Source organism: Saccopteryx bilineata, chromosome 4, assembly GCF_036850765.1.
Source record: "Saccopteryx bilineata isolate mSacBil1 chromosome 4, mSacBil1_pri_phased_curated, whole genome shotgun sequence".
In the NCBI taxonomy this organism is placed as follows: Eukaryota; Metazoa; Chordata; class Mammalia; order Chiroptera; family Emballonuridae; genus Saccopteryx; species Saccopteryx bilineata.
This window is the reverse complement of record NC_089493.1, coordinates 93917995-93939320: the sequence shown is the minus strand read 5'-3', so window position 1 is coordinate 93939320 and position 21326 is coordinate 93917995. Positions and strand designations below refer to the sequence as shown.

General features: G+C 47.0%; 1 protein-coding gene across 1 annotated transcript in view; it reads right to left on the bottom strand.

The window, feature by feature from the left end:
* Window positions 1-15111: 15111 nt before the first annotated feature.
* LOC136336089 (bcl-2-like protein 2) overlaps window positions 15112-21326 on the bottom strand; it is a 25034-nt gene continuing 18819 nt past the window's right edge. The window contains exons 1-7 of the mRNA XM_066277469.1: window positions 20069-21144; window positions 19614-19728; window positions 18844-18911; window positions 17674-17780; window positions 16443-16530; window positions 16209-16360; window positions 15112-15307 (exon numbers count right to left, since the gene is read on the bottom strand). Coding sequence (XP_066133566.1) covers window positions 15268-15307; window positions 16209-16360; window positions 16443-16530; window positions 17674-17780; window positions 18844-18911; window positions 19614-19728; window positions 20069-20419 — 921 coding nt within the window. The 5' untranslated portion in view covers window positions 20420-21144 and the 3' untranslated portion in view covers window positions 15112-15267. Of the gene's footprint in view, window positions 15308-16208; window positions 16361-16442; window positions 16531-17673; window positions 17781-18843; window positions 18912-19613; window positions 19729-20068 lie in introns of the transcript that reaches the window.

The window sequence follows — 21326 nt, the reverse complement described above, 5'->3', positions numbered from 1 at the left end:
GCTGCTTCTCGTATGTGCCTTGACCAACAAGCCCTGGGTTTCCAACCAACAGCCTCAACATTTTATCCACTGAACCACCACAGGTCAGGCAACACGTGTTTGTTTTTAACACCCACGGAATAAAGGGCATCTACAACTAACATCATATTTATCAATGCAAGGCTAAAAGCCTTTCTCCTAAGATCAGGAACAAGGCAAGGATGTCTGCTCTCACCACTTCCATTCAACATTGTAGTGGAGGATCTAGCCAGGAAAATGAGGCAAGAAAATGAAATAAAAGGTACCCAGAATGAGGCCCTGGCCAGTCGGCTCAGTGGTAGAGCGTCGGCCTGGCGTGCAGGAGTCCTGGGTTCGATTCCCGGCCAGGGCACACAGGAGAAGAGCCCATCTGCTTCTCCACCCCTCCCCCTTTTCCTTCCTCTCTGTCTCTCTCTTCCCCTCCCGCAGCCAAGGCTTCATTGGAGCAAAGTTGGCCGGAGCGCTGAGGATGGCTCTGTGGCCTCTGCCTCAGGCGCTAGAATGGCTCTGGTTGCAACAGAGCGACGCCCCAGATTAGCAGAGTATTGCCCCCTGGTGGGCATGCCAGGTGGATCCTGGTCGGGCGCATGCGGAGTCTGTCTGACTGCCTCCCCGTTTCCAACTTCAGAAAAATACAAAAAAATTAAAATATATATAATTGATCAACCCTGGCCAGTTTGCTCAGTGGATAGAGCATTGGCCTGGCATGCATAAGTCCCGGGTTCAATTCCTGGTCAGGGCACACATGAGAAGCAACCATCTGCTTCTCTTTCCCTCCCTCTCTCCCTTTTCTCTCTGTTCCCCTCTCACAGCCAGTGGCTCAGTTGGTCCAAGCATTGCCCTCAGGTTTTGAGGATAGCTTGGCTAGTCCAAGCATCAGACCCAGATGAGGTTCCTGTGTAGACCATGGTCAGGGTGCATGTGGAAGTCTGTCTCTCCATCTCACCTCCTCTCACTTAAAATAATATATAAAAAAATTTTATTGATCATTTTTAGAGAGAGAGGGAGGGAGAGAAATGTTGATTTGTTGTTACACTTATTTATGCATCCTTTGGTTGATTCTTTTTTTTTAGTGAGAGAGTGAGCAAAAGGTTCAGACAGGAACAGACAGACAGGAAGGGAGAGAGACAAGAAGCATCAATTTTTTGTTGTGGCACCTTAGTTGTTCATTGATTGCTTTCTCATATGTGCTTTGACTGGGGGAAGGGGGCCTACAGCTGAGCAAGTTACCCCTTGCTCAAGCCAGCAACTTTGGGCTCAAGCCAGCGACCATGGTATCATGTCTATGATCCTACGCTTAAGCCAGTGACCCTGCACTCAAGCCGGGGACCTTAGGGTTTTGAACCTGGGTCCTCAGCATCCCAGGCTGATGTTCTATTCACTGCGCCACCACCTACCTGGTCAGGCTCATTCAGAGGCGAATTTAACGGCGGGTGCACCGGGCGCACACCCTGGGCCCAGACTTCCCTGCAAAACCCCAACTTTACACTTTTTTCTAATGATACCAAGTTTGGTTTCATATGTGCAATTTTAACATTAATAGTACATAATATTTTTTATTTATTAAAAATATGGTTAATATGTATTTTTATTTTCTTGGTCTCTCTCTCTTTTTTTATTTTTATTTTTTTTAATTCATTTTTAGAGAGGAGAGAGAGACAGAGAGAGAGAAGGGGGAGGAGCTGGAAGCATCAACTCCTATATGTGCCTTGACCAGGCAAGCCCAGGGCTTCGAACCGGCGACCTCAGCATTTCCAGGTCAATGCTTTATCCACTGCGCCACCACAGGTCAGGCCTCTCTCTCTTTTTTAAGGGGCCTAATATTTTCTTCTGCACCTGGGGCCTCAACCGACCTTAATCTGCCTCTGGGCTCATTGGTTGATTCTTGTAGGTACCCTGACAGGGGATTGAACCTGCAACTTGGTGTACCTGGATAATGCTCTAAGCAATGGAGCTACCCTGCCAGGGCCTAGGAATAAATTTAATAAAAAATATGTAAGACTTTTACACTGAAAACTACAAAGCATTGTTGAAAAAGCCTGACCTATGATGGTGCAGTGTATAGAGCAGGGGTAGTCAACCTTTTTATACCTACCACCCACTTTTGTATCTCTGTTAGTAGTAAAATTTTCTAACCACCCACCGGTTCAACAGTAATGGTGATTTATAAAGTAGGAAAGTAACTTTACTTTATAAAATTTATAAAGCAGTTACAGCAAGCTAAAGCATATAATAATAATTACTTACCAAGTACTTTATGTCAGATTTTTTGCTAAGTTTAGCAGAATACATCTTTATAAAACAACTTGACAACTTACTATAGTTAAATCTATCTTTTTATTTATACTTTGGTTGCTCCGCTACTGCCCACCATGAAAGCTGGAACGCCCACTAGTGGGCGGTAGGGACCAGGTTGACTACCACTGGTATAGAGTGTAGACCTAGAACACTGAGGTTGCTGGTTAGAAACCTGGGCTTTCCCAGTCAAGGCAACTATGAGTTGATACTTCTTGCTCCCCTCGTACCCCTCTCTCTATAAAATCAATAAATAAGATTTTTTTGTTGTTATTGTTTTTAGAGGAGGAGAGATAGAGAGACAGGCTTCCACATGCACCCTGACCAGGACCCACCTGGCATGCTTGAATCAACTGAGCTATCCTCAGTGCCTGGGGTGGACACTAGAACCAATTAAGCCACTGGATGCAAGAGGGGAAGAGAAAAAGAAGGGAAAGAAGGAGGAAAAGAGAACCAGATGGTCATTTCTCTTGTGTGCTCTGATGGGGATTGAACCAGGGATGTCTGTACGCTGGGCAAACACTCTATCCATCGAGCCACCCGGCCAGGGCCTAAATAAAATCTTCAAAATTTTTTTAAGCCCTGGCCAGTTGGGTCAGTGGTAGAGTGTTGGCCCAGTGTGTGGATGTCCTGGGCTTCATTTCTGGTCAGGACACACAGGAAAAGTGACCATCTGCTTCTTTATCCCTCCCATTCCCCCTTCTCTCTTTCCCTCTCTCTTCCCCTCCTGCAGCCATGGCTTAATTGGTTTGAGTGCATCAGCCCAGGTGCTGAGGATGGCTCTGTAGAGCCTCCTGAGGCATAAGTTGGTTATGAGCATGGCCCTAAATGGGGAAAGCATCAGCCCCAGCCAGTGGTTGCATGGATCCTGGTTGGGGAGCTTGCGGGAATCTGTCTCTTTATCTCCCCTCCTTTCACTTGGAAAAGAAGAAAAATATATTTTTTAATTGTTGAAAGAAATTGCCTGACCAGGCGGTGGTGCAGTGGATAGAGCGTCAGACTGGGATCCAGAGGACCCAGGTTCGAGACCCCGAAGTCGCCAGCTTGAGCGCGGGCTCATCTGGTTTGAGCAAAAATTCCACCAGCTTGAGCCCAAGGTCGCTGACTCCAGCAAGGGGTTACTCGGTCTGCTGAAGGCCCGCAGTCAAGGCACATATGAGAAAGCAATCAATGAACAACTAAGGTGTTGCAATGCGCAATGAAAAACTAATGATTGATGCTTCTCATCTCTCCATTCCTGTCTGTCTGTCCCTATCTATCCCTCTCTCTGACTCACTCTCTGTCTCTGTAAAAAATAAATAAAAAATAAAAATAATTGTTGAAAGAAATTAATGAAAGGACATACTGTGTTCATGGTTAGAAGATAATATTGTTAAGATGACACTCCTCCCCAAATTCTACATATTCAATGTAACCCCTATTAAAATCCAGCTTTTTTTTTTGCAGAAATTGATGATTCTAAAATTCATATAAATATGTAAAAATCCTAGAATAGCTAAATAATCTTTAAGCAGAAGAAAATTGGAAGACTTACACTACCCATTTTTTATTTTTGTTTTATTTTTATTGTTTTAAGTGAGAGGAGGGGAGACAGACAGAATCCCACATGCACCCCTACCAGGATCCACCCAGCAAGCCCCCTATGAGGCGATGCTCTGCCCATATGGTGCCATTGCTTAGCAATCGAGGTATTTTTAGCACCTGAGGCAGAGGCTCCACTGAGCTATCCTCAGCACCAAGGGCCAACTCGCTTGAACCAATCGAGCCATGGCTGTGGGAGGGGAAGAGAAAGAGAGAGAGAAGGGAGAGGAGAAAGGGTGAAGAAGCAGATGGTTGTTTCTCTTGTATGCCCTGACTGGGAATCAAACCTGGGGCATGCACACACCAGGCTGATGCTCTACCACTGATCCAACTGTCCAGGGCCCATTTTCAAAACTTATTACAAAGTTACAGTAATAAAAACAGTGTGGTACTAGCATAAGGGCAGACCTACAGATCAATGAAATAAAATTGAGACTCCAGAAATAAACCAATACATTTATGGTCAGTTGCTTTTCAACAAGGGTGCCAAGACCATTGAATGGGAAAGAATAGCCTTTTTAACAAAGGTGCTGGGGAAAATACATATATGCATATAGAACAATGAAGTTGGATCTCTACCTTACACCATGAGCAAAGTCATTTCAAAATGGAATAAAGATCGGAATATAAGACATAAAACTCTTAGGATACAATAGGTATAAATCTTTTTGATTGTTGTGCTTTAAAGGACACGATCAAAAAAGTGAAAAAGCCTGACCAGGCGGTGGCACAGTGAATAGAGTGTTGGCCTGGGACACTGAGGACCCAGGTTCAAAATTCCAAAGTCACCAGCTTGAGCATGGGCTCATCTGGTTTGAACATGGGCTCACCAGTTTGAGCATGAGGTTGCTGGCATGAGCATGGGATTATCGACATAATCCCATGGTCACCAGTTTGAGCCCAAAAGGTCACTGGCTTGAGCCCCCTGGTCAAGGCACATATGGAAAACAATTAATGAACAACTAAAGTCACAGAACTATGAGTTGATGCTTCTCATCTCTCTCCCTTCCTGCCTGTTTGTCTCTCTCACACACACACACAAAAAAAAGCAAAAAAAACAATCCACAAAATGGGAGAAAATATTTGGCTAGTATTCAGAATAAAGAGCTCTTACAATTCAATAATAAAAAGACAAATAATCCTCCTGACCAGGTGGTGGTGCAGTGAATAGAGCATTGAACTGGGACATGGAGGACCCGGGTTTGAAACTCCAAAGTCACAGGCTTGAGCATGGGCTCATCCAGCTTGAGTGCGGGCTCACCAGCTTGAGTGCGGGGTTGCTGGATTGAGCATGGGATCATAGACATGATTCCATGGTTGTTGGCTTGAGCCCAAAGGCTGGCTTGAAGCCCAAGGTCACTAGCTTGAGCTCAAGATCATTGGCTTGAGCAAGGTGTCACTCACTTTGCTATAGCCCCCTGGTCAAGGCACATATGAAAAAGCAGTCAATGAATAATTGAAGTGCCACAGTGAAGAATTGATGCTTCTCATCTCTCTCCCTTCCTGTCTGTCTGTCCCTATCTGTCCCTCTCTCTGTCACTCTCTCTATCTCCATCACACACACAAAAAAGATAAATAATCCAATTAAAAAATGAAAAACAATCTGAATAGACATTTCTTTCTTTCTTTCTCTCTTTCTTTCTTTGTTTTTTTTTAACAAAGACGAGAGAGTCAGAGAGAGGGATAGATAGGAACAGAGAGAAATGAGAAGCATCAATCATCAGTTTTTCATTGCGACACCTTAGTTGTTCATTGATTGCTTTCTCATATGTGCCTTGACCATGGGCCTTCAGCAGAATGAGTAACCCCTTGCTTGAGCCAGCGACCTTGGATCCAAGCTGGTGAGCTTTGCTCAAACCAGATGAGCCCACACTCAAGCCAGTGACCTCGGGGTCTCGAACCTGGGTCCTCTGCATCCCAGTCCAACGCTCTATCCACTGCACTACTGCCTGGTCAGGCTGATAGATATTTCTTTGAAGAAGATGTACAAATGGTCCATGAAAAGTTGCTGAACCTTATAAGTCATTAGGGAAATGCAAATAAAAACCATGAGATACGCCTGACCAGGCGGTGGCGCAGTGGATAGAGTGTTGGACTGGGATGCGGAGGACCCAGGTTCGAGACCCCAAGGTCGCCAGCTTGAGCACAGGCTCATCTGGTTTGAGCAAAGCTTGGACCCAAGGTCGCTGGCTTGAGCAAGGGGTTACTCAGTCTGCTGAAGGCCCACTGTCAAGGCACATATGAGAAAGCAATCAATGAGCAACTAAAGTGTCACAACGAAAAACTGATGATTGATGCTTCTCATCTCTCTCCGTTCCTGTCTGTCCCTATCTATCCCTCTTTCTCTGTCTAAATAAATAAACAAACAAACAAACAAACAAACAAACATACTACTTCACACCCACCAGTATGGCTATAGTAAAATAGATGGACAAGTTTAATGAGAATGTGAATTGGAAACTTCATACACTGCTGGTGGAAACAGAAAACAATGCAGCTGCTTTGGCAGTCTGGCAGTTCCTCAAAAGGTTAAACATAGTTAGTTACCTTATAATCTAGTAACTCCACTCTTAAGAATATACCCAAGAGAAATAAAAAGGTATGTTCACACAAAAACTTGTACACAGATATTTGTAGCAGCACTACTCCTCAGTCAAAATGTGAACCCAGCTGGGCCTGTGATGGCACAGTGGATAAAGAGTCGACCTGGAACACTGAGGTCGCCGGTTCAAAACCCTGGGCTTGCCTGACCAGGCGGTGGCGCAGTGGATAGAGCATCAGACTGGGATATGGAAGGACCCAGGTTTTAGACCCTGAGATCGCCAGCTTGAGCACAGGCTCAACTGGTTTGAGCAAAAAGCTCACCAGCTTGGACGTACTCGGTCTGCTGAAGGCCTGTGGTCAAGGCACATATGAGAAAGCAGTCAATGAACAACTAAGGTGTCGCAATGAAAAACTGATGATTGATGCTTCTCATCTCTCTCCGTTCCTGTCTGTCTGTCTCTATCTATTCTTTTCTCTGACTCTCTCTCTGTCTCTGTAAAAACCCTGGGCTTGCACGGTCAAGGCACACATGACAAGCAGTCAGTGAACAACTAAAGTGAAACAACTGTGATTTGATACTTCTCATTCCTCACCCCCCACACACACACACTGTAAAAACAATAAATAAAATCTTTTTAAAAAAATAATGGAAACCCAGATGTCCATCAACTGATGAATAGATAAACAAAATGTATCTACACAAAGAAATATTATTCAGCCCTGGACAGATAGCTTCACTGGGTAGAGTGTTGTCCTAAAACATAGAAGTAGCCAGTTCAATCCCCAGTCAGGGCACATTCAGGAACAGATCAATGTTTTTGTCTCCCTCTCTCTCTTCCTCTTTCTCTAAAAATCAATAAAATAAACATTAAAAAAACCCAAAAATATTATTCAGCCATAAAAAGGAGCAAAGTACTGATGTATGATACTACATGGATGAATCTTGAAAACATTATGCTGCCTGACCAGGCGGTGGCGCAGTGGATAGAGTGTCAACCTGAGATGCCCAGGTCCCAGATTCAAAACCCCAAGGTCACTTGAGCATAAGATCATAGACATGAGCCCATGGTTGCTGGCTTGAGCCCAAAGGTCACTGACTTGAGCGAGCAGTCACTGGCTCAGCTGGAGTCCCCCGCTCCCCTATCAAGGCACATATCAGAAGCAATCAATGAACAATCAAAGTGCCGCAACTACCAGTTGATGCTTCTCATCTCTCTCCCTTTTTGTCTGTCTTGCTCTCTGTCTCTGTTTCTCTTGCAAAAATAAATAAATACATAAAAATAAAAAATATATATAAAATGAAAACATTAGGCTAAGTGAAGCCAAACACAAAGGGCAACATACTATATGATTTTATTTATGTTAAATATTCAGAATAGGAAAATCCACAAAGAAAAAAGTAAATTAGTGCCTGCTCAGGAGTTGGTGCAGTGGATAGAGCATTGAACTGGGACACGGAGGACCTAGGTTTGAGACCCCAAGGTCACCAGCTTGAGTGCGGGCTCATCTGGTTTGAACAAGGCTCACCAGCTTTCACCAGCTTGAGCCCAAGGTCACTGGCTCAAGCAAGGGGTCACTTAGTCTGCTGTAGTTCCCTGGTCAAGGCACCTATGAGAAAGCAATCAATGAACAACTAAGGTGCTGCAACTAAGAATTGATGCTTCTCATCTCTCTCCTTTCCTGTCTGTCTGTCCCTATCTGTCCCTCTCTCTGCTCTGTCTCTGTCACAAACAAAAAAGTAAATTAGTGGTTGCTAGGGGCTTGGGGGGGATGGTAGAAAATTATATATATGTAAACACCACTGAATTGTACACTTAAAAGGTAGATTTTTGGCCCTGGCCGGTTGGCTCAGCGGTAGAGCGTCGGCCTGGCGTGCAGGGGACCTGGGTTCGATTCCCGGCCAGGGCACATAGGAGAAGCGCCCATTTGCTTCTCCACCCCCACCCCCTCCTTCCTCTCTGTCTCTCTCTTCCCCTCCCACAGCCAAGGCTCCATTGGAGCAAAGATGGCCCGGGCGCTGGGGATGGCTCCTTGGCCTCTGCCCCAGGCGCTGGAGTGGCTCTGGTCGCGGCACAGCGACGCCCTGGAGGGGCAGAGCATCGCCCCCTGGTGGGCGTGCAGGGTGGATCCCGGTCGGGCGCATGCGGGAGTCTGTCTGACTGTCTCTCCCCGTTTCCAGCTTCAGAAAAAAAAAATACAAAAAAAAAAAAAAAGGTAGATTTTTATGGTATGTGAATTTTATATATATAAAATTGTATATATATAAAGTTTTATATATATATAAACACTCCAGAGAGTTTTGGTGAGATGCAAGTCAGAAGTATGGCAAACTGACTCTTTGGCAATTAAAATTAGTTTTCTTACTGACTCCTTTTTCAAACAAATTCTAGCACCTAAAACAGTGCCTTGCACTTGGTAAGTACTCACTAAATGATTACCATAGGCATAAAAAAGGGGGAAAGAGGCATGAGAAAGTAACAGGGTTGAAAGACATTTAAAAATTAGGTCATGGGGCCTGACCTGTGGTGGTGGAGTGGATAAAGCATAGGTCTGGAACTCTGAGGTCGCCAGTTCAAAACCTTGGGCTTGGCCCTGGCCGGTTGGCTCAGAGGTAGAGTGTCGGCCTGGCGTGCGGAGGACCCGGGTTCGATTCCCGGCCAGGGCACACAAGAGAGGCGCCCATTTGCTTCTCCACCCCTCCGCCGCACTTTCCCTCTCTGTCTCTCTCTTCCCCTCCCGCAGCCAGGGCTCCATTGGAGCAAAGATGGCCCGGGCGCTGGGGATGGCTCTGTGGCCTCTGCCCCAGGCGCTAGAGTGGCTCTGGTCACGGCATGGCGACGCCCAGGATGGGCGGAGCATCGCCCCCTGGTGGGCAGAGCGTCGCCCCTGGTGGGCGTGCCGGGTGGATCCCGGTCGGGCGCATGCGGGAGTCTGTCTGACTGTCTCTCCCTGTTTCCAGCTTCAGAAAAATGAAAAAAAAAAAAAAACTTGGGCTTGCCTGGTCAAGGCATATATGGGAGTTGATGCTTCCTGCTGCTCCCTCCCCCTTCACTCTCTCTCCTCTCTAAAATAAATAAATTAGCTTGAGAAAGGCTACTCATTGAAACCATACATAAAAGCAAGGAAAGTTATTATTTATATATATATATTTTGTGTGTGTGTGTGGGGGGGGGGGGGTATGGATAGGGGATGAGACACATTAACTCATAGTTACAGCACCTTAGTTGTTCATTGATTGCTTCTCATACATGCCTTGACCAGGTGGCTCAAACCAAGCCAGTGACCTTGGGCTTCAAGCCAGCGACCTTTAGGCTCAAGCCAGCCACCATAGGATCATGTCAATGATCCCATGCTCAAGCTGGCAACCCCATACTCAAGCTGGTGAGCCTATGCTCAAGCCAGCGACCTTGGAGTTCTGAACCTGGGACCTCAGCATGCCAGGTCAACGCTCTATCCACTGTGCCACCACCAGTCAGGTAAAAGTTACATTATTTAAAAAAACTGTTGCTGTCAGGTTGGGCAAATCCTACCTGGAAAAGCACTAGGTTGTCTTCATTCAAATTTTTTTTTTTTGGGGGGGGGGTTGTTTTTTTTTTGTTTTTTTTTTACAGAGACAGAGAGAGTCAGAGAGAGGGATAGATAGGGACAGAGAAAGATGAAGCATCAATCACCAGTTTTTTTTTTCATTGCAACACCTTAGTTGTTCATTGATTGCTCTCTCACATGTGCCTTGACTGTGGGCCTTCAGCAGACCGAGTAACCCCTTGCTCGAGCCAGCGACTCTGGGTCCAAGCTGGTGAGCTTTGCTCAAACCAGATGAGCCCACGCTCAAGCTGGCGATCCTGGGATCTCGAACCTGGGTCCTCCGCAGCACAGTCCGACGCTCCATCCACTGCGCCACTGCCTGGTCAGGCTTCATTCAAATTTGTTTCAAAGTCCTTCTAAGGATCTCTGACTCAGACCCTCACCCCAGAAAGGAAATCTTGTGGACAGGTTCCCCCAATCTCCTTCGTAGGCACATCCCTTCTACAGAATCCCAATGAGATTCAGCTCATTTCTATTCTTTGGTTAAGAGAGAGCCTATCAGGAGTGATTGGCAGAAATCTTTCCCAAGGAAAGCACTTTCTTTCTGTGCCACTTCTATAATCACTGAGAATGCTACAGGAAAAAAGATTGAAAAAACAAACAAACAAGGTAAAGTAGGAAAACTGATTCCTAGGACAGAAACTGGCAGGGTCAGGATAAAGAGACCTGTTACTTCTGAGCACCTACGAAGTGGCAGGCACTGAGGTCATACAAAGGCACAATCCATCCCAAGGAACTTGCAGTCCAGTGGAGAAACAAAGATGTAATTATTTTAATTACAAAACCACGAAATATTAGAGATAAGTACAATTTGTCCTGAGTGTAGAGGTGAGTCAGTGATTCATTCTAAGAAATCGAGGTCTCTCAACTGTGATACTTGTTTATATGATTCTGATAGTATAGATGGGTTGAGCATACCAAGCTTAAGGAACAGCATGGGCAATACATGAAAATAAAATTTATGGCACCTGATCTGCAATGGCGCAGTGGATGGAGCATCAACCTGGAATGCTGAGGTCTCCAGTTCAAAACCCCAGGCTTGCTTGGTCAAGGCACATAAAAGAAGCAACTACTGTTAAGTTGATGCTTCCCAGCTCCTCTCTCTCTCTCTCATTTCTTTTGTGTGTGTGTGTGTGTGTGTGTGTGTGTGTGTATTTTTCTGAAGCTGGAAACGGGGAGAGACAGTCAGACAGACTCCCGCATGCGCCCGACCGGGATCTACCCGGCACGCCCACCAGGGGCGATGCTCTGCCCACCAGGGGGCGATGCTCTGCCCCTCCTGGACATCGCTCTGCTGCGACCAGAGCCACTCTAGCACCTGGGGCAGAGGCCAAGGAGCCATCCCCATCACCCGGGCCATCTTTGCTCCAATGGAGCCTTGGCTGCGGGAGGGGAAGAGAGAGACAGAGAGGAAGGGGGGGGGTGGAGAAGCAAATGGGCGCCTCTCCTTGTGCCCTGGCCGGGAATCGAACCCAGGTCCCCTGCACGCCAGGCCGACGCTCTACCGCTGAGCCAACCGGCCAGGGCCTCTCTCTCATTTCTTAAAAGAGAAAGAGAAAAACAACTCATAGCTATGGCAGAAAATTTAATCAGGAGCAAATTGGAAAAGGTCATAGGGAGGGGTCTTTCTGGCAACATAAAGTTTGGAGCAAGAGACATCGGCCAGGGGCTCAGTGCAAGATGAGGGGTTGCTCAAGCAGTTAAAAGAATGGAGATATAGGGCAGTGGCCATCACCATGGCTGTGCACATGCAGGTTCACTTTGGATTCAGGCAGAGAGTAAAGGAACTGTGGAGCCAGAAAATGGTGGACCATTCCATGTATTAGTCTCGTTAACAGTGAACGAGCAAACAGGCAAGGCTTCCAAGCCCCTCAGCATTCCAGACTCACAGGCCCCCACCAGCCTCAGCACTTTCCAGCCAAACACGCTGGCTGAAATCTCAGGGCCCCCAAGCCCCTCAGCTCTGTTTCTGCACTCTCCAGCAAAAGAGGCTGTGTGGGGTGGGGACCCTTCTCCAGCAAACAATTGCCCCTCCCAAGCAGGAAAAAAGCACCCACAGCCTTCCATAGACTATGCACACAAGGCACTAACCCAGTACAAGCAAGCAAACTTAAAAAACATTTGTTTACCCAACAGGAGAGAATAGGCAGGATATTGAGAATTGACTAAATATACAAAACTAAGAACAAAGAAGAATCCAAAGAATGACATTCATCCTCCAAGATCCAACAAATTCACAGGGATTTTTGATAGCCATTTAGCGCCTCCTGGTGGATAGAGACCTTCTCAGCATTAGCAACATCAAGCCACCTGGGATGTTTGTTATTTCTTCTAGTAAATAGTAACACTTTATCCAGCCTCTTGCTAACCAGCTTCTGCATAAGTCTCCACACTGACCAAAAGGCAGACCTTGGCCTGATCTGTGGTGGCGCAGTAGATAAAGCGTCGACTTGGAAATGCTAAGGTCGCCGGTTCGAAACCCTGGGCTTGCCTGGTCAAGGCACTTATGGGAGTTGATGTTTCCTGCTCCTCCCCCCATCTTTCTCTCCTCTGTCTCTTTCTCTCTCCTCTCTAAAAAAAAAGGGCAGACCTCCAAATGCCTAACAAATCACATAATAGGTGGTAGTATAAGTAAGCCAGTGCTAAATTAAGTGTTCAACTACTGACCTGAGAATTCAGAACACAAAGCCATTTAAGAGATGGGTTAAGGATTCATGGATACAGAATAGAGCCATTTTTTAAAGATTGGAGAATCTAGGTCAGAAGCAATTGTGAACAAAACATCCTTAGGTCCTTGCCAGTGGCTCAGTGGATAGACAGTTGGCCCACCATATTATTGTCCCAAGTTTGATTCCCGGTCAGGGCACACAGAAATGGCCATCTGCTTCCCTCCTCCTCTCCCTCCTGTGCCTCTTGCCCTCCTGTGAACAGTCTGAGCACCAGCCATCCCTGATGGGGTTGCTGGGTGAATCCTGGTCAAGGCGCATGCAGGAGTCTGCCTCACTATCTCCCCTCCCCTCCCCTCCCCTAAAAAAACAAACATCCTGGAACACAAGTGACTAGGCACATCCAGTTTAAATATTTGGAGCCCTGCAATAGACAATCTATGAGGGCTTGGGTGGGGGTGATTACAGCACCCCAAAATTTTAAGACCAATCTGACATTACAATACAAAAATGGAAGAAATCATGTTATTAATGACCAAGTAACTAAACTACTATATTTAATTAAAGAATTTTAAAGTCCTTGTTAATGTAATAATCCAAAATAAGTTAGCTGATATTATGCGGTTGTTGCAGTCTAAGCTTTGCAATTGTCTGTTAACTAATTTTTTTTCCCCTTGAGCCTACCTCAGGGTAAAGAAAACAAGGCACCTGACCTGTGGTTGAGCAGTGGATAAAGCTGGGGTTAGGAGCCAGATGTGGCTATTTTGATGGCTGCACCTGGCTTGCAAATCTTTAATAAAAAAAAATGTTAAAAATATTACAATCCATTCATTTCCTACCGCTCATGTTCTTGGTTGCAAGTGGTTGGAGCCAATCATAGCTGTCATCCGGGACACCAAATTTTTACTGGATAATGCGTAATGTACATGGGTCACAGTATGGCTCTCACAGAATTATTTTAAAATATGTGGCATTCATGGCTCTCAGCCAAAAAAGGTTCCCGACCTCTGGGATAAAGCATCCACCTGAAATGCTGAGGTCATCAGTTCAAAGGTCCCAGGTTTACTGGGCAAGAAACTGAGTTGATGCTTCCTGCGCCCTGGCCCTCCCCACTGTTCTACCCTCTAAACTCAATAAAACCTTAAAAAAAAAGACGAGAAAGGCTAACAAGACACCAATCTAAAAATCTGGCGCTGCTGGTGTAATTCATTTGCACATTATTTTTAGTGAGAGGTGTCAGGAACATCAATCTGCTCTTGTATGTGCCTTGACTGGAGATGGAACCAGCAACCTGTGCTTCAGAACAATGCTCTTGATTAACTGAGCTATCCAGCCAAGGCCATCTGCACATAAATTTTATCATAAGCACACATAGGAAGTGTGATTAGATCACCCTAATTTGGCCATTCTTTTACTTTTCCAGGTTCACTTAATTTACCTGTCAAATGCCAAATGGGTACATGCTATCCAGAAAAGCTATCCATCAACCTTAACACATAATGTTGCTGCTAGTTGTAATTTTAACTCCTATTCTGTAATTTGTGAGAACTTTCCTTCCACAATACCAGCACTTCCACAAAGGAGAGATAACAGCCATCTGGGATCTAAGAGACAATAGGAAGATAAAAAATCCTTGCACTCAAAAAGCCAAACAATTTTTATTTTCAAAACAACTTTATTCATGACACATATTTTAAAAAAACTCCCACCCACCCACTCCCGGAAATGAGCTAAAAAAAAAAATAAAACAAAAGCCACCTCCCACCTCCCTATGCCCACTTCCTCCCATTCCCTCCAAATAAAAGGGGAAAAAAAGGCAAAGGAAAAAAAAACTGAAAAACAAAAAGGCCCCAAACCCCCCCCAAAACAAGGTAGTGCATTTCCCCAGGGGAAAGGGAAATTTACACTGGAGCCGCTGGGAGCGGATTGGAGATCTTCCGGCTACAGAAACCTGCAAAGAAAGACACTCAAAACAGAAAAAGAAACACAAAAGGAAACAAAATAGATCACCAGGCAATCTGGAGGAACAGGGAGCCAGAAAAGAGGGGTGGGGGTGGGCGGTTGACCTGGCAGGACAGGAGCAGGCAGGAAGGTACTGTGAAAGTTAGGGAGAAGATGGAGGGAAGGTAACAAGCAGAACAGTTTGGTGTCCTTCCAGAGCCCTGGGTAAAAAAAAAAAAAAAAAAAAAAAAAAACACAAAAAACAAAAACAAAAAAAAAAAACCCTCCAACCATCCATACCCACCTACCCTTGAGCAGCCCCCAAGAGGGTGAAGTGGGAGAGGGACACAGGGGGAGCAGCTTGCGCAGATGAGTTGAGTCCGTGGCGAATCCCCAGAGTGAATGAGCAGCCCCCTGCCCCACTCCCTGGGCCTTCCCCTACTCCCCAAAGCAGGTCCCTCCTCAGCAGTTAGTTATGGGATTCTCCCCCCTTCCACAGTATATCCTTTTTTTTTTTTTTTTAAATATTTTTTTCCATCAAGGTCATCTTCTGTTTTTCTTTTTTTTTTTTTTTAATTCTTTTTTTTTTCCTTCTTTCCTCTTTTTTTCCTCTCTCTCCTCCTAATACACACTTTTTTTAGTAAGGGGAATACCATGAAGTCGCTCTAGCCCGGCCCCTGGAAGAAAGAAGGAGAGTTAGGTGTTAACATGATCACTAGATAGTTCAGTACAAGCCCCTCCCCGTGGGCCCTTGCCCCAGTTACTGTGAAGGGAAGGGGGAAAGAAGTTTCCAAGTGTCCTAAAACTGAGCCCACAATCCCAGAAACAGGGAAACAAATGGGAGGGGAGAATTAATGAAATACTTCTCCAAACAGTGGCAAGAGAAGTGCAACTCAGAAAAAGGGGCAAGAAAAAAGAACTCATTGTGTATAGTCTTTAATTTACCACAGCTCTTAAACCCTAGGCCCTCACCAACAGATCCTAGGCAAACACTATGAAAAGCTCAGGTCTATGTACCTAACTTACCTATTTAAATGAAAAGAAACAGATGAGTAAAGCAAAGCAACAACATGGGCACCAGACTACTATGCTCAGTGAGAAAATTAACCTTGCAAAAGACTGGCTCAGTTAAAAAGTATCTCCATACCCTCCCACATAGCTGTTGAGCCCTGGTATCCTTCCAAGGGACATTCAATTGTCAACCCCTAGCTAACTCTGGGAAAAGTAGCAATGTCCAAGCAGTACTTTTGCTACTCTGAAGCCCTGTTCTTCCAGACCTTCTGTGTAAACACATTCACTGCTACCAACTCAAGGAAAATAAGATTGGGGGAAGAAGCATCTCTCAGAACAGAGCAGAGAGATTCCAGCCCTTATCACCAATTCCTGCTCCAGAAAAAGACGATGAGACTGGCCTCCTGGCCTGGCCTGCAACTACCTTCCTCACCCTGCACAGGCAGGAGACCAAGTCCCTGAAGACCAAAGGGAGGGTTCGGGAGGGCGGTTCCTCAGATCAGAAGAGAAGGAAGCATACAGGGCTCATGGGAAGCGGGGGGAGAGGAGCAGCCCATCTATCCTGACCTGTAGACGCGACCCCGGGGCCTGCTGTTAAAACCACTGTAGAATCGAGATCGGGAACTGTTGTAGTTAGTAGTTCGGGCACGGTATCGGGCTCGTGGGAAACCCCGGTCTGTTGTGCTGATGCCTGGTCTGTTGGTTCGTTTTGGGATCACCTGAGTGAGGGATGTACAACAGAGAGTCTTAGTCAACCTGGAGAGTGCATAGAACCAAAACAGAAATAAGCATAGAGCTTACCTTGATTTGTCTTCCTCTAAATAGGGACTCATCTAAGGCAAGGGAAGTCCTCACTGACTCTTTGTCTGAGAACTCTATATATGCAAACCTGAAAAAAGTGCCACTTTAGCTATACGAAGATTGCAAATATTAGCTCACAAGTCAAATCCAACTTGCAGACATGTTTTGTTTAGGTACAATGTGTTCACATTTTAAATTACGGGTCAGTTAAAAAAATGCTTTTTGGTAGTTTTTCTTTTTCTTATTGATTTGGGGGGAAAGAGGGAGGGAGGGAGGGAGGGATAGATAGATATCAGTTTGTTCTACTTATTTATGCATTCATTGGTTGCTTTTTGTAAGTGTCCTGGCTGGGGAATGAACGTACAACCTTGGCGTATAGGGATGATACTCTAAGCAACTGTGCTCCCCGGCCATGGAGGTCAAGGTTTTTTAATGAAAAAAAAAAAGTTGGTGTTTTTTGTTTTGTTTTTTTGAGAAGGATGGGGATAGGACAGACAGACAGGAAGGGAGGAGAACATCAACCATAGTTGTGGCACCTTAGTTGTTCACTGATTGCTTCCTCATATGTGCCTTGATTGGGGGGGGGGGGCCTCTAGCCAAGCCAATAACCCCTTGCTCAAGTCAAGCTAGCGACCCTGGGCTCAAGACAGTGACCTTGGGCTTCAGGCCAGCGACCAAGTGATCATGTCTATGACCCACACTCAAGCTAGCAACCTTGGGGTTTCAAATCTGGGTCCTCAAGCGTCCCAGGCCAACACTCTATCCACTGCACCATCACCTGGTCTGGTTAATGGAAAATTTTAATCAAAAGTTCCAAGCACTCTTGGAAAATTATAAAACAGGGTATACAGGGCCGATTTCCATATAGCAGAACCAGTTAGGCCCAAGAAGAAGCTGCCCCTCCCTTTCTAGTTCACGATCCCATCCATATCTAGCCTTTTGCTTTGTTTTGTCTAATCTCTGAAGGCATTTATGTGTAAACCCGAATATGCGCGGGTGAGCCAAAGTAGGTTTACAGTTGTATGTGAAAGTTCATTCTCGGATCATATATTTCCGCATGCAAACCACTGCAGATATACTTTTACCTACACCTGTATAACATTAACGTTAGCCTTATCTTAAAAGACTAAGACCACTTGTTTTAATAGCATGTTAACTTATAAGTGCTCAATAGAAAATCATCTATTATTAAACTGTGATTAAAATGACCTCAACTTATTTCCATACTTACCCCTTGGGATGGCCACTAAATTTGTCACAGAGTATGGTAACGCGGTTGACTGAACCACAGCCATGAAAGTGTGCTTCCAGCTCTTCTGCTGTTGCACCATAGTCCACCTGTGGGGGTATGTGTGTGTGGGTACACTTCAAAGGTACTGGACAAACTCCCATCTCAACAGATACACTGCTTAGCCTTTGGGCTAGGCCATCCATGTACACTAAGGCACATCAAATCTGGTTCTCCAAAGAACTAATCTGTTTTCCTTTTTTTTTTTTTTTTTTTTTCTGAAGCTGGAAACGGGGAGGCAGTCAGACTCCACATGCGCCCGACCGGGATCCACCAGGCATGCCCATCAGGGGCAATGCTCTGCCCATCTGGGGCGTTGCTCTGCTGCAACCAGAGCCATTCTAGCGCCTGAGGCAGAGGCCATGGAGCCATCCTCAGTGCCCCGGCCAACTTTGCTCCAATGGAGCCTCGGCTGCAGGAGGGGAAGAGAGAGACAGAGAGAAAGGAGAGGGGAAGGGGTGGAGAAGCAGATGGGCGCTGCTCCTGTGTGCTCTGGCCAGGAATCAAACCTGGGACTCCAGCACGCCAGGCCGACGCTCTACCACTGAGCCAATCAGCCAGGGCCTAATCTGTTTTCTTTCCAACCCCAGAGGAGGTATTGCCATCACCTTCTATACTTCCTCCCAATGCTCCCCCCACTCCCTAAATCCACCACCTTTTCTGTTTTTGCTTTTGTTTTGTATTTTTCTGAAGCTGGAAATGGGAAGGCAGTCAGACAGACTCCTGCATGCGCCCGACTGGGATCCACCTGGAACGCCCACCAGGGGGCGATGCTCTGCTGCGACCAGAGCCATTCTAGCGCCTGAGGCAGAGGCCATGGAGCCATCCCAGTGCCCCCGCCCACTTTGCTCCAATGGAGCCTTTGCTGCAGGGGGGGAAGAGAGAGACAGAGAGGAAGGAGAGGGGGAGGGGTGGAGAAGCAGATGGGCGTTTCTCCTGTGTGCCCTGGCCCAGAATCAAACCTGGGACTTCCGCACACCAGGCCGACCCTCTACCACTGAGCCAACCAGCCAGGGCCCACCACCACCTTTTCTGGAGATGTTATTTTCAAAACTTTAAAATAACTTCCCAGTAAGAGCTCCCACCAACCCCAATCTGGGCCCTAGTACATACATTGCCAACATAGATGGAACGGGCATCAGCCTCCATCTTCTCCTCAATAGACATGATCACTGGACCAGCTTTGGGGGAAAATGAAATTAGAAAAAGAAAAAACACTTGTTTTCCACTTGATCAATATGTGCTGCACCATCACCACCACTGGTGAACACAAAGAATTTGGTCTTTGCTATACCCATTACCTAAAATAGTGCCTAGCACACAACAGTTGCTCACTAAATATAAGACAAATTAAGAGATTAATATATCCTTTTTATGAAAAATCAAAGAAAATAATACAAGAATCCCTTCCCATTCCCAAATCAATTTCGTACTGAATAGCTTTGGCTGAAATGATTTGAAAAGTGAACCAAATTAAGTGGGCTGAGACTTGACATTTCTAGATTAAAGGGGAAGACCCTGCAGCTAAGTAGTTTCTCTCAGGACTCCTAACTAAAGGGTCTCCTGTTTAAGAAAAAACTATTAGACTTGAAGGTCAAATGCCAGCTGGCAATGTCCCCAAAGGACACAGACAGACTAAGAACAAAGAAAAATAAATTTGTAACAGAGACAAAAAGAGCCACCAAGCCTATCATAACCGAAACATAGCTTCTGTCTCACTAAGATTAGAGGAATACACAGTGGACTATGACCGCAGCACCTGACCAGTAATTGTTCAGACAAGCAGCTCCTAGGTCCGGAGCATCTAATCCCAGATAACCCGTACTCCCACAACCCTTCCGATCCGGCGACCCCGGCTCCGCGTGCAACCGCCAATTACTCACCATTGCCTGGAGGTGGACTCATATTCATCTGCTTCTCTACCTCGTTCTGTAGCTCCTTTAGCTTCTCAGCTTCTTCCTCCATCTCCCTGACTCGAGCTTTGATCGCTTCCAGCTCCTACAATAAGTAGGGACGGTATGAAGAGCTTGAGAGGAACCAACGCAAGGGCTCTGCCCTGCTCTCCCACCACGCGCGGCCCCCGCCATGCTCGGCCACTTCCGCCAACCTACTCGAGGACCTCTGTAAGAAATGCAAGCTACCTTTTGAAGAACACTAGACACCCATGACGCCCGAATCAGCCCGGCTGGGCCTCCTCTGGCGGTCAAGAATCCGGCCCGGCCCCAGCCACGTTATTCCCCGCCCACCCGCACCCCCCGCCTGCCTCCCGCTCGCCTGAGCTCGGGCCTCCCGTGACCCGGCCGGTCGCCGACCAGCTCGTTCAGCCTCCTTCCCTTACCGGGTCTTCAATGGCGCCGTCCCCCGGGTCACCCTCGACCAGTCCCGGCTCCTCCTCCTCCTCCTGGCTCCCGGGGACTCCCGAGCCAGGCCCAGGGCCCGGAGCTCCCGGTGGGGCGCGGGGCCGGGGTGGCTCCTCTTCAGGCTCAGGCTCCGGCTCGGGCTCCAGCAGCAACTCCTCAGGCTCCAGTTCCTCAGACTCCAGGCCGTTCCCGTAGTCCCCTGCGCCCCCCGGGGCCCCCTCCCCGGCCTCCCCACCGGCCCCGGGCACAAGATGGCGCCGCCGCCCCGGCCCGGAGCCCCGACCGCCCGCAGCCCCCGCTGCCGCTGCCGCCGCCGCCGCCGCCGCCATCGCCGTTCAGACTGGGGCCTGCCGCCCAGCGATTGGAGAGCTACGCAAGCCACGCCGACGACTCATTAGTCAAGCAGCCCGCCCGTCACAACGAGCTAGGAGTCCATTGGAGAATATTACTTGGCAATCAAGTAAGACCCCCGCCTCTAAGGCGGGTATTGCGACAAATTCTCAAATCCCGGTAGGTGAAATCGGTCTGTCAATCAACTACGTCCCACCTTTAATCAAGTCCTTAGGTAACAATACCGCCACGCTGTGACGACATTCCTGCTTCTCCGGCCTATGGGCGGGTCCTCGAAGTATATGACGCCCGGGACTGGTCGCTGACTAGGTGGAAAGGACCAATCCGATTGCCTCGCCGCAGTGGCCCAGTCTCAGATGTCGATTGGGTCGTGAAGGTATCACCTGTTTTGTGACAGGCGAACCTTGCCCCGAATGGCCTGCCGGGCTAACAGTAAGGGAAAACCAAGGTCACATGACTAGTCTTAAGGTAGCCGCCATCTTGATAGTACTGATTATCTACTAGTGAGCTGTTCTTAGAAGGTAGAAGCCGGAAATATTGTGGCGGTTTCTGGAAACCGGTCTCTGACCAGAAAAGCACCGGTAGGTGGGATGTTGCTGGAAATGGAGGGTTCTCAATGGAGCTCCTCGGAAGGAGCTTTTACCATTCAAGATACCGGTACTAGCCTGACCAGGTGGTGGTGCAGTGGATAGAGCGTCGGACTGGGATGCGGAAGGACCCAGGTTCGAGACCCCGAGGTCGCCAGCTTGAGCAAAAAGCTCACCAGCTTGGACCCAAGGTCGCTGGCTTGAGCAAGGGGTTGCTCAGTCTGCTGAAGGCCTGCGGTCAAGGCACATATGAGAGGGCAATCAATGAACAACTAAGAAGTCGCAACATGCAACGAAA